Source organism: Tachypleus tridentatus, chromosome 6 (assembly GCF_004210375.1).
Source record: "Tachypleus tridentatus isolate NWPU-2018 chromosome 6, ASM421037v1, whole genome shotgun sequence".
Lineage (NCBI taxonomy): Eukaryota > Metazoa > Arthropoda > Merostomata > Xiphosura > Limulidae > Tachypleus > Tachypleus tridentatus.
The window spans coordinates 133327667-133340027 of record NC_134830.1 but is presented as its reverse complement, the minus strand read 5'-3'; the positions used below and the strand labels follow the sequence as shown (position 1 = coordinate 133340027).

Sequence of the window (12361 nt, the reverse complement as noted above, 5' to 3'; positions counted from 1 at the left end):
TTATAATCTTTCACATTTGTGTCACCTGTTAATTATGGCAATAACCAACTAACTAGTTAACAGATGCTATCTTTGTTTGTAATGTACAACATTTGTTTGTCATAAGTCACTAATGAATTATATCGTTGATACCTGCTATGTATGTTTGCCACATAAATGTAGTTCTAGCTTCAAATTGTTATTTCCATCAACCGTTACTTGATACATGTGTTTATATGCTACAAGTGTTCCATGTGTCACCTGAGCTTACATTATTATGTTCTATTTTATATCTAACAAATCAAAGAATGGATGCGTAACCACATATTGATTAACTGTTTATCGTTGGTTAAGGAATGTAATATGTAAGAAATTTCAAGAGGGCCTAGCGTGTTAAGGCGTGTGACTCATAACCGAGGGTCGCAGGTTCACATCCCTGTCACACCAAACATTCTCGCCCTTTCAGCCGTGGGGGCATTATAATGTGACGGTCAATTCCACTATATTTGTTGGTAAAAGAGTAGCCCAAGAGTTGGCAGTGGGTGGTGATGACTAGCTGTCTTTCCTCTCGTCTTACACTGCTAAATTAGGAATGGCTAGCACAGATAGCCCTCGAGTAGCTTTATGCGAAATTCAAAACAAACAAACAAGAAATTTCAAAGTACCATTCTTCAGTGATTCATAGAGATAAACTTTTATATCAGAAACTCACAACTTAAAACGTCCTCTCACACAAGATGAAGTATAACGTTATCAAACTAGATAATAACATGTATGTTTGAAACTTTATTACATAAAACATTAATTCACTAAATATATATACGTATACAATTTATATAGATCTGTCTAACTATGTTATTATGTTACTTTGATCTCTATGTTATGACAACATGTGTACTATTATTTTTCTGTTTTTGTTTTACATAGTTCTGCACCGTGGAAGCTCTGATAACAGGAATTGTGGACAAATGGGCATCTGTATTGAGACCACGAAGGAAGTTATTTACTATAGGAATGGTTATCGTATTGTACCTGTTAGGTCTACCAATGGTCACTGAGGTATGTTCCATAATATTAAAAAATCAATAAACGAGTAAAACGAAAAACCACAGTTGTCACAGTGTGGTTGTTATAGTAAGAAGTTAGTAATAACAATTGTAACAGCATGGTTGTTATAATGAGAAGTTAACATAAGTTTCAGGGACAACAAGAGATATGTTGGTCCATCTCAGCTGTCCCAACCTCTAAGCCAAATTAATACTATTAAAATCAATTAGTGATCACTTGTCATTCATATATGTATCAAGTTTCTTTTAAACTCACTCAAATTTACTGGCATATCTTCCTATGCACTGGAAAATAAAGTTGTCATCTTTTATATTTCCTAAATCTATATTTGTGTCACCAAGTTCTATAATTCTCACCATTAATTATGAAAATGTTGATGCATCAACATTATAAATCCTTTTACAATCTTAAACATTTGAATTAGATTGCTTCTAACTCTTGAGAGAGAAACTTTTAAGGATCTTAATCTCTCCTCAAATGACAACCCCTCCATCCCAGGCACCATTTTAGTTACCCTCTTCCAAATCATTTCCAACAATTCCATGGCTTTTCTAGGGTAAGAAGCCCAAGACTGAACACAATACTCCAAATGCAGTTTAACCAGTGACCTACACAATGAAATTATAACATATTTATACTTGTATTCAGTATTTCTGTAGATACAAATTAAAATACTATTTGCCCTACCAATATTAGCAACAGCACACTGCTTGGATTGCTTAAGAGACTGATCAGCCATTACAACAAGATCATTTTCTTTCATGACATTGTTAAAATTATTCCCATCCAAATTATTCCTACAATTCAAATTATTATCACCTGCATACAATATTTTGAATTTATCATAATTAAAACCCATCTGCCATTTATTCACCCAACTCATTATGTGAGCTAAATATTTTTATAAAGTAGCAGCATTCTCTTCACAGCCAGTAACACCCAAGACCTTGGTGTCATCTGCAAACATAAGTCATTTATTGACTTTCTTCATCAATGTTATAAACATAAGTCAAAAAGAGTAAAGGTCCTAAGTCTGATTCCTGAGGTACACCTCTTGCAACATTAATCTAGTTTAACTGAACTTCATTTATATCAAACCTCTCCTTTTGAATCCAGCCACTGTTCTTTACAGTTAACTTATCCTAAGCTCCTGCAGAGATAAGTTTCTTTACAAACCTTTTATGTGGCCCTTTGTTCTTTAGAATTAAGCACAAAGCTACACAATAGGCTATCTGTGCTGTGCCCACCACAGGCATTGAAACCCAGTTTATAGTGGTGCAAGACAATAAATGCTTTGCTTTGCCACTGTGGGGCATGGCACTTTGTAAAATGGTTTCTGTAAGTCCATATATATCACACCTACACCCTTACCCTTATCTACATGTGCAGTAACATTTTCAAAACATACAAAAAAATTTGTAAGGCAATATTTTCCCTAGTGAAACTATGTTGCTATTCAATAAAATTCTAAACTTGTTAAATTACTTTGCAAAGTATCTTTTATCAGACATTCCAAATCTTTTCTCACAAATGAGGTAAGACGGACAAGCCTTCAATTACTGGGAGAATTTCTATTACCTCTCTTGAGGATAGGAGTCAGATTAACCAATTTCCAATCAGTTGGTACTTGTACATTATTCAAGGGCTTAAAAACATGTTGCAAGTGGCTCACATATCCAATTCCTGACCTTGTTTAAAACCCTTGGTGAAGTATTATCTATTACAGGAGTCTTAGCATTCTTTAAATATCCCATTTTTTTTTAACCAGCTCAGAATTAAGGCAGCCATCCTCTTTGATCTTGTTTCCATTTATCAACTGTTTAAGATGTGAAATACGGCTTAAGTCTTCATCAGTAAAAACTGAAGCAAAATCAGAATCTAATAATCTAGTCATTTCATAATCATCAGATACAAGCCTTCCTTCATCATTCCTCATGGGTTCTATCTCCATCCTCACATTTTGTTTACCCATAATGTACTTTAAAAAGTTCTCACTGTTAATTTTTATGTTTTAAGGCAAGTTTTTGTTATAGACATCCTTTTGGATATCATAATTTCTTCTTTGACCAACTTTCTTGATTTTCTATAATCTTCTACAATACCAGTCAATTTATATTTCTTAAGTGTGTGGTACTTTTCTTTGATTCTATCTCTTATTTCCTTTGTGAACCAACCTGGTTTTTTACTTCTAGATCCCATTTTGTTTCTACAAGGAATATGTTTATCTTGAATATTTAAAAAAATTATCTCTAAACATTTTCCACAACTGATTAGTGCCGCAAAATTACTCAGCTGTCCAATTCACAACACATCTCTTTTAAATTTGCTTTTTTTAAAATTTGGAATCAAAATATCATTATTTCTTATTTCCAAATGCAGCTAAATATCAAACATAATACAGCAATGATCACTTGTACCTAGGTGCTTCCTAGTTTACACCCTCTTAACCATTTCTATATTAGAATTTAACAATAATCTAAGATAGCATTATTTACAGTAGGTTCCTTGACGAATTGTTAAGAAATCCATCTTGAAAAGTTTTCAGAAATCTTTCTTCCTCATGGTTTGAGGGATTTTGATTTCCCAATCATTATATCTCCACTTAAAATTACCCTTGATTATGATTTCATTAACAGCTGAGATCTTCATCTTATTACAAAGTTTCTTCCTGATTTCATTAACAGCTGAGATCTTCATCTTATTACAAAGTTTCTTCCTGATTTCATCAGTTCCATCTGGTGATTTGTAACACATTCTTACTAAAAGCTTTATCCCTTGCTATCCACTAACAGAAACCCAATCTCCTTGCTATTATCCATAATATTCTCAACTTCAACAGTATGTAACTCACACTTTACATATACAGCCACTCCTTCCCCTTTCTTTAATACTCTGTCCCTGTTAAATAACGTATGATCATGTATTTCAAACTCATGTACATTTAACCATGTTTCAGTTATTCTAAATCTTTTATTTCTACCAGTGCCCTAATGTCATCTATTTTATTTCTTATACTTCTAGCATTACTATAATAACAATTAAGCCTACTCTTGCAGCTTGTACTAATTTCCGATGTTAAATTTTCCTGTACATCTTAGTTTTGTTTTATTTAGTTTATCTTTACCCTTCATTAAATAGCCCTAGTTTAAAACTTCCCTAACAGCTGAGTTAATCGCTTATAGACGTGTATTAAAATGCTAATTCGATTTGTCAATAGATACCGCCAAAATTAATTTGAGAAATTCTCAACTTCCTCGTACATGAAAAGCACGTACACCACTTGTTTTCAAAATATTTTTTGGAACAAGTTAAACGTTGGTACATCAAATTCTTCACATTATAGGATATTATAAACACACACACACACACACACACACACAAATATATAGTTATCTTCCTCTTGTCAAAAGTCCACTTAGGCTAATTCAGTTACTTTAAAATTTCAGTTGACAAAGCGAAGTTTCTTCTATTACTATCTAAATATAGTTCACTAACTTTATCATTGGCTTGGACCCGGCATGGCCAAGCGTGTTAAGGCGTGCGACTCGTAATTTGAGGGTCGCAGGTCAATCCCACTATTCGTTGGTAAAAGAGGAGCAGACTTTGTGGCAGAATACCAAGTCTTAGGCTTCTGTCACGGAGCTCATTTTCTGGCGAAAAACAGGGGTTCTTATACTAATTCTTTTTGGTGTCATTGCGACTTCTCAAATAGTTTGCATGAGCACCCACAAGTAGACCTGTCCCTTAACTGGACTATTTTTTTTTTGCAGCTCATCATAATTATCAGAACCAAAAACAAAAATATTTCTCTAAATAGTAATTTTCTCTAAACTATACCAGCAATAGTCTGTCAGTGTGACTCTTATATCCAGTATTTAAAGAAATTTGCACAAACATTCTCACGACCGTTTTTCCCGACGTAAAATGTCGGTTCAAAAATCTCTTCTTCTGTTCGCCCTTGAGATACTTTCTTACATAGTCTAGCGCAGTGGTTCTTAACCTTGTTGGAGGTACTGAACCCCGGAAGTTTCGTACTTGCATTCTCTGAATTGTAATTGGAAAAATAAAATATGATTTTTTTCAAATTCAAAACATAAGTAGATATTTTATTTAAAACACCAATAAAAAGTATTTTAATTAGTAAAGAAAAATCGTACCAGGAATAATATATTTTTTGTGTAGTAATCCTCCATATGAAACAAGCATCTCAACGTTGCTTGTTTCAGATGTATTTCTTAGAGAATACCTAGATATGATGTGATATATGTCGATGTAGAGTTTGTATTAGTACATAGATTAATACTTTAATTTACATTATACTTTTATTATTTTACCAGATGTCGCTTTTCTTAAATGTTTTTTTAACGCAAAGCTACCCATAGGCAATCTATACTTTGTCCACTGCTACTGGAATGTAACCCCGGATTTCAGCGTTTCAATTTTGTAAATTAACTTGACCCTTCGAGTGACTTCTTCAACGGTAAGTTATTATTTTAAAAATGAGTTTGTATTATATAGAAGTATGTATACATTATTTTGTTTTGTTAAAGTATTCAACCAACATCTCCATGGAGAAAACAATCTCCACTTAAGTGTTTGATGACCGTGTTTACTTGTCCTACCAATGAAAATCCACAAAATTTAAATGAACGCTATCACTAGTAGAGACCAGTGCAGTCCTTTGTTGGTTTTTATTTTGATCAGAACCACATTCAACGAATATTTGTTTGTTTTTCCACAAATCCAAACTTGTTATTTGTGAAGGTTAAGTTGAACATATCTCCTATATATTTAGTAACACTGAATTACTTCAAGATATTCCTATTTCTTCTCATTCTATTCGGATGACAGCGGTCGATATACATTTCAGTATATGCATAACAACTGATAAATCCATGTGGAAATATAGTATTTGCTGGTATGGGTATTAAAACTTTGATTGAAATAAAGTGCACAGTAACAAACTTTCTTTGTTAACCTGAAAATGACCTAAGAAGGTCAAAACGTTGTTCTGTACTTTATTTTTAATTGAAGTTTTAATATCCATACCAGTTGTCTTGAGAATAGATGTTTACTTCAAGTGGGTTTCTCGTGATCACAAACGTATTATTCCACTGGACACTAATTTGTTCATCAGTCAGGCTACTATTCATCTGTCTCTTAATCTACCTGTCTCTCGAACGTCTACCTGTTTGAGTTTATCAATCTATCTTTCTGTCTATCTATCCACCTGTCTGTTTCTCCATCAATATATCCATTTTCTATCTGTCTTTATGTCATTCTGCCAACTATCTATTTGTCTATCTTTCTCTCCATCTAGCTATCTTTTGCCAGTCTATCAAGCTATCTCTCAGTCCATCTGTCAGTCTATCCAACTTTCCGTCTGTCTTTCTATTCACCTATCTAAAGAAGTCGCAATAGAATATCTATTTGAAGATATTCAAAATCTTGGTATTTTTCCAGATAATGTCAGCCTCACGATCATTCATGGAACTGATTAAAACAGCTATGGCCATTAAGAATCATCTGTCTGCTTTAACTCCAAAATAAACTTCTTATTTTTAACAAACCACCCGTTACGAGCTGTGGAGTTATAAGACAGTGTTGTGTTAAGAGTTTGGAAAGATGGTCGGTCATGTTCGTACGTTCCTGCGTCAGCATAATATCCGGAGTTTAAACATGTTAAAAGTTTCAGGTGACAAGTGTACATTGAACTTAAACATGACTGTAATACCGAATAAAATCTTAAGCCAATTGAATTATTTTTTACAGATGGTGTTATTACGTAACTAATTTAAATAATGAAGACATGATACAAGGTTGTTCTCGTTCTTATCGTTATTTGGGTATTTGTGTTAAAATACCAAGGAGGGTCAGGCTTCGTTGACCTCTTCCTCCTTTCTTTTTGCATTGGTATTAGCAACTGTCAAGCGTATTTATAAATGTTACACGAGAGCCAGAGTGACCCGCACTTACGTAGGCCCCTATCAGGGCAATGTCCATGCACTATCTAAATATACACTTCTTGTAGTTGTTTTTTGTTTTGTTTGTTTTAAATTTCGCATATAGCTAAACGAGTGCTTTCTTCGCTAACCGTGTCCTAATTTAGCAGTAAAAGACTAGAGGAAACGTAGCTAGTTTTCACCACCCACCGCCAACTCTTGGAATACACTTTTACCAACGAACAGTGGGATTGACTGTGACACAACGCCCCTATGGCTTAAATGATTTGTTTCTTTGAATTTCGCGCAAAGCCACACGAGGAATATCTGCGTTAGCTGCCCATAATGTAGCAGTGTGAGACTAGAGGGAAGGAAGTTAGTGATGTACCACTCACCGCCAACTCTTAGGTTACTCTTTTACCAACGAACACCAGGACTGACCATCACATAACGCTTCTATGGCTTAAAGGATTAGTATGTTTGGTAGAACGTGGATTCGAACCCACGACCTACAGACTAACGACTGTATCTTTGAAGTTTTATAATTTCACCCAATATATATCTCTTAATGTTCCTTTAAGGTTTACATAAATAACTGCTGGCTGTCAACCAACAGCAACAAATAAGTCATATGGAATAGATGGGATGGCGTTTAAGTGGTCAGCCAAAATTTGGTTTAAGGTTGGTAGTTCCCTGTTCGAAATTTTTAATACATCTTTGGACATCGTTGAATCTTAAGAAGTACAAAAAACAGTATTAAAGTCAATACAGAAAAATGAAGAATTAGTTTTGTTACGAAAATGGCGGCCAGCATAATTTATTTGTTCGGATTATAAAGTATTTAGTGAAGTCATAACAAACAGTATCATGTTATTTATGATGTAATAAATCTCCCAAATCTAAACAACGAATGTTTAGTTATTCTAAAGTTAGATCTTGAAAAATAATTCTATAACATAAGTCATACTTATTTAGGAAAACCACTGAAAACACACACTAATTTTGGATGGAAAATTATAAGAGGAGTTGACGCAATGTCCACAAATATCACACTTTACGTAGTTCACGAGTTTGTTAAACTCCATCCATTACCTTCGAGGCCTGGTGGGTTAAGGCGTTCGACTCGTAATCTGAGGGTCTCGAGTTTGAATACCCGTCGCACCAAACATGCTTGCACTTTCAGCCGTGGGGCGTTATAATATTTCAGCTAATCCTTACCTCTGGCCTTACATTGCTAAATTAGGGACGGCTATCGCAGATAGCCCTCGAATAGCTTTGCGCGAAATTCAAAACAAACAAACAAACCTTCGAGAAGAGTGTACGACGCCGACATCAAATAAGAAGGTTTTTATTTGTTTCTTTCAGAGAAAAGCAAAATTAGGATATGTGCTGTGTCCATCGCAGAGAATCAAATCTCGGATTTAGGTGTTGTAAATCCGTGAACCTGGCAGTGTCCTGAATTGGATAGAAAACATTTTCCTTATTGTTTAAAGAGATTTAGTTTCAATTTTTTTTCATTATCAAAGACATTTCACCTTCTTAAGGTGACTATATAATATATATTAGAGATTAATGAAGTAAAAAAAATATATTCAGTATATTAAAGGCCAATGAAGTATGGACTAATTCGCGCTTCACAAATGAGATGGTTTGAACGAAGTAATGGATAATCTCGGACAAGTTGGAGAGAAAATCCTTTGTCCTGCACTTCAACCTATCATATAGATTCAGAAAACGAGTTATTTACTAATAGTTCTGGACTGTAGTATTCGTACAAGTTTATGGCAATTTTTAATTCGCAGCTGAGATCTAATTTGTTCATCTCCTTTTCTTCTACTGGTCAATAGCGTGGTTTCACTTGAGGTAAAATTTCACCTCACAATCAAGAGCAAAATTTTAAACAATTAGTCTAAATACGCATAACAGGTAGGTTTATCTAACAGCAATCAGTTGATTGATTTATCTTTTGTCAATAAACGTCAACCAATCGAGACATACACACTTTTGTATCTGTGGAAGTGTTTTAGTTTCCTGCCTTTTAAATGCCCCCCCGCTGGGACGGTGGTAAATCTACGTACTTACGACGCTAAAATCAGGAGTTCAATTCCCTTCGGTGGACACAGCAGATAGCTTAATGTGGCTTTCGTATAAGAAAAACACACACACGCCTTTTAAATACATAATTATAATGCATGCACTTCAGCAGGGTCCCTGAAAATGTTCTTTTTCAACGTGGACCCGGAATGGCCAGGTGGTAAATCTGAGGGTCGCGGGTTCAAATCCACGTCACATCAAACACGCTCGCTCTTTCAAACCGTTGAGGCGTTATAGTGTAACGGTCAATCCGACTATTCGTTGGTAAAAGAGTAGTCCCTGAATTGGCTGTGAGTAGTGATGACCAGATGCCTTCCTTCTAGTCTTACACTGCTAAATTAGGGACGGCTAGCGCAGATAGCCATCATGTAGCTTTGCTCGATATTCAAACCAAATACTAAATACTTTTTCAACAAAAGATAAAATCAAAATTAAGAGTATCAAATATTTTTTTTATTTCTAGCTTCCCAAGTTCATATGTCCTGCTGTGTTGTGGCTTACAGAGTGCAGAATTCTTTTCGTGATTCACGGTATGCCGCACGCCTTACTAACGTCACAACAGCGCAAACTGCAACGTTAAGGGTCCCTTATGTGACATCATTTTAGTGTCACACACAGACAATAAACTACTGTATGGTGGTGCGAGCGGTTAAAACGGGTATTTCGATGAACACCAAATTTAATGGTGATATCTTTATCAGGAAAATGAACAAATAAAACATGTACGTAATTTTATTGTTAACATGTGGGGTAATACCATCAAACAGTACATTTATTATTACTTTTGAAATAATAACTCAGACTAGTTTAACTTTCCCATCCTTCAATGGCATAGCGGTATGTCTGCGGACTTAGAACGTTAGAAACCGGGGTTCGTTACCCGTGGTGTGCAGGGTACAGATATCCCGTTGTGTCGCTTTGTACTTGATGACATACGAAGAAAACCAAAAATAGTAATCGCATATGAGTTGTTAGAAGTTTGATTCACATTTCTTAGTGGTTAGCTTGTTCGGATTGTAAATTCGAGGATTACCAGTTTTCGCCCTATCGCTGAAGGAAAAGTGAGTTTTATACTTTGGGGCTGGGTAGTGCGTTATAAGAGTGACGGTAAACTCCATTAATTCGTTAAATATGAGCGGCATTAGATTCTATTGAACAGTTGCTTAACTTCTAAGCTATTGGTTGAATATTAAGGATGGCTATCTTGACTTACTTCCAAGTTGGCCTGGCATGGCTAGGTGGTTAGGACACTCGACTCGCTATCTAAGGGTCGCGGGATCAAATCCCCGTTACACCAAATATTCTCGCCATTTCAGCCATGGGGGGTGTTATATTGTTTTGGTGAATCCTACTATTCGTTGGTAAAAGAGTAAGCCAAGAGTTGGCGGTAGATAGTGATAACTAGCTGCCTTCTCTCTAGTCTGCTAAATTAGGGACGGCTAGAACAGACAGCTCTCGTGTAGCTTTGCGGGATGTTCAAAAACAAATAAACAAACATTCTAAGCTATTGGTTAAACATCAGGGAACATCAGTAACCCAAGAGTTGGTGGTGCACTGGAAAATTAGAGACCGCTAGTGCAGATAGCCCTCGTGTAGCTTTGCGCGAATATCAAAACTAATTTTTATTACATATTTATTTGTGCAAATACTAATTTTTTTTGGCTCCCAGGTTAGCGCGAAATTAAAAAACAAACAAATATCCTTGTTTATTTTGTGACCTTTATACATACGTGATAAACCCACTTCGTGTTTTATAAATTTATATAATTTACGTACAAGTAGTAAATTTAAAAGAAACCAAAGTTTTGCACACATCGAAAAAATATTATAATCAATATGTTATCATTATCACAACATTTTTTCGATGTGTATCATAAGTCTTAAATTTCAGAAATAAGCCTTCCACCCCTCAGCAGATTAAATGCAACTGAGGATAGAACAAAATGACGCATAATATTTTTTTTTTCATTTTCTGATCACTCGAATGAGCTGTTTCCCATTAAATCTGTAGTCTAATGCCATTGAAGATGTTCAAGGCATTCTTATTTATGTAAACTAGTTATTACAACCTTTGTGTTACGACATGGACTAATGGTTGTATGAGTTACGAACGTTAAGACTAAAGATTTTATCGTCTTTGGTCAGCTATATCACTGTAAACAGGTTTACATGTATGATCAGCTATGTCGCTGTAAATAGGTTGACGTGTTTAGTCAGCTATGTCGCTGTAAATATGTTGACGTGTTTGGCCAACCATGTAAACAGGTTGATGTCTATTATCAGCTATGTCACTGTAAACAGGTCGACGTGTATTATTAGCTATGTCATTGTAAACATTAATCTACAGTTTTAGGACAGATAGCGTAAGTAGGTTTGAGTGAATTTTGAAAAAACTCAAATCGAATATTCCTGGTAGTTGCAATGTAAAGGGTTTGGAACGACGAAATAACTCTTCTTTTTATATTCTTTGATATCACTCGTTTATGCTAAAGTAAATGATTCATAAGGAGAACCATGTTACTAAAAACAACACAGATTTTTCAGAGTTATAGTCTTAAAGGTGGGTTGATAAGTATCATCAATTGATACACCCTTGTTCCAAACGTTAGACAGGTTGAAAAGTGTCATTATTGTATTCACCCTTGTTCCAAACGTCAGACAGGTTGAAAAGTGTCATTATTGTATTCACACTTGTTCTAAACGTTAAAGACAGGTTGATAAGTATGATCATTGGATTCACTCTTGTTATAAACGTTAAAGACGGGTTGATAAATGTCACTATTATATTCACACTTGTTCTAAATGTTAAAGACAGGTTGATAAGTGTCATTATTGTATTCACACTTGTTTTAAACGTTAAAGACAGGTTGATAAGTGTCATTATTGTATTCACACTTGTTTTAAACGTTAAAGACAGGTTGATAAGTATAACTATTTTATTCACATTTGTTCTAAACGTTAAGGGCAGGTTGATACGTGTCATTATTGTATTAACACTTGTTCTAAACGTTAAGGCCAGTTGATAAATGTCATCATTATATTCACCCTTGATATAATCGTCAAAGACAGGTTGATAAGTGTCATTATCGGATTCACCCGTGTTACAACCGTTAAAGACAGGTTGATACACTCTTGTGCAAATTAATTGAAACAAGACGGAAAATTACGATTTTTTTCAATTTTTTGCGTTTTATTTCTGAGAATCCAAAAATTACTCACAAATTAATACATGATATAACCGCCTTTATTTTTCAGAAGATCATTAATCCGCTTTAGTA

General features: G+C 34.8%; 1 protein-coding gene and 1 long non-coding RNA gene across 10 annotated transcripts in view; both read left to right on the top strand.

The window, feature by feature from the left end:
- The window catches only part of LOC143253709 (uncharacterized), a 397296-nt gene that overhangs the window by 241887 nt on the left and 143048 nt on the right, over positions 1–12361 (top strand). The gene's annotated exons all lie outside the window — the stretch shown is intronic.
- LOC143253698 (uncharacterized) overlaps positions 1–12361 on the top strand; it is an 82786-nt gene that overhangs the window by 8130 nt on the left and 62295 nt on the right. For all 7 annotated transcript variants that reach the window (XM_076507969.1, XM_076507968.1, XM_076507973.1 and 4 more), the window contains exon 2: positions 907–1038. In XM_076507969.1, the coding sequence (XP_076364084.1) occupies positions 907–1038 (132 nt within the window). The remainder of the gene's footprint in view (positions 1–906; positions 1039–12361) is intronic.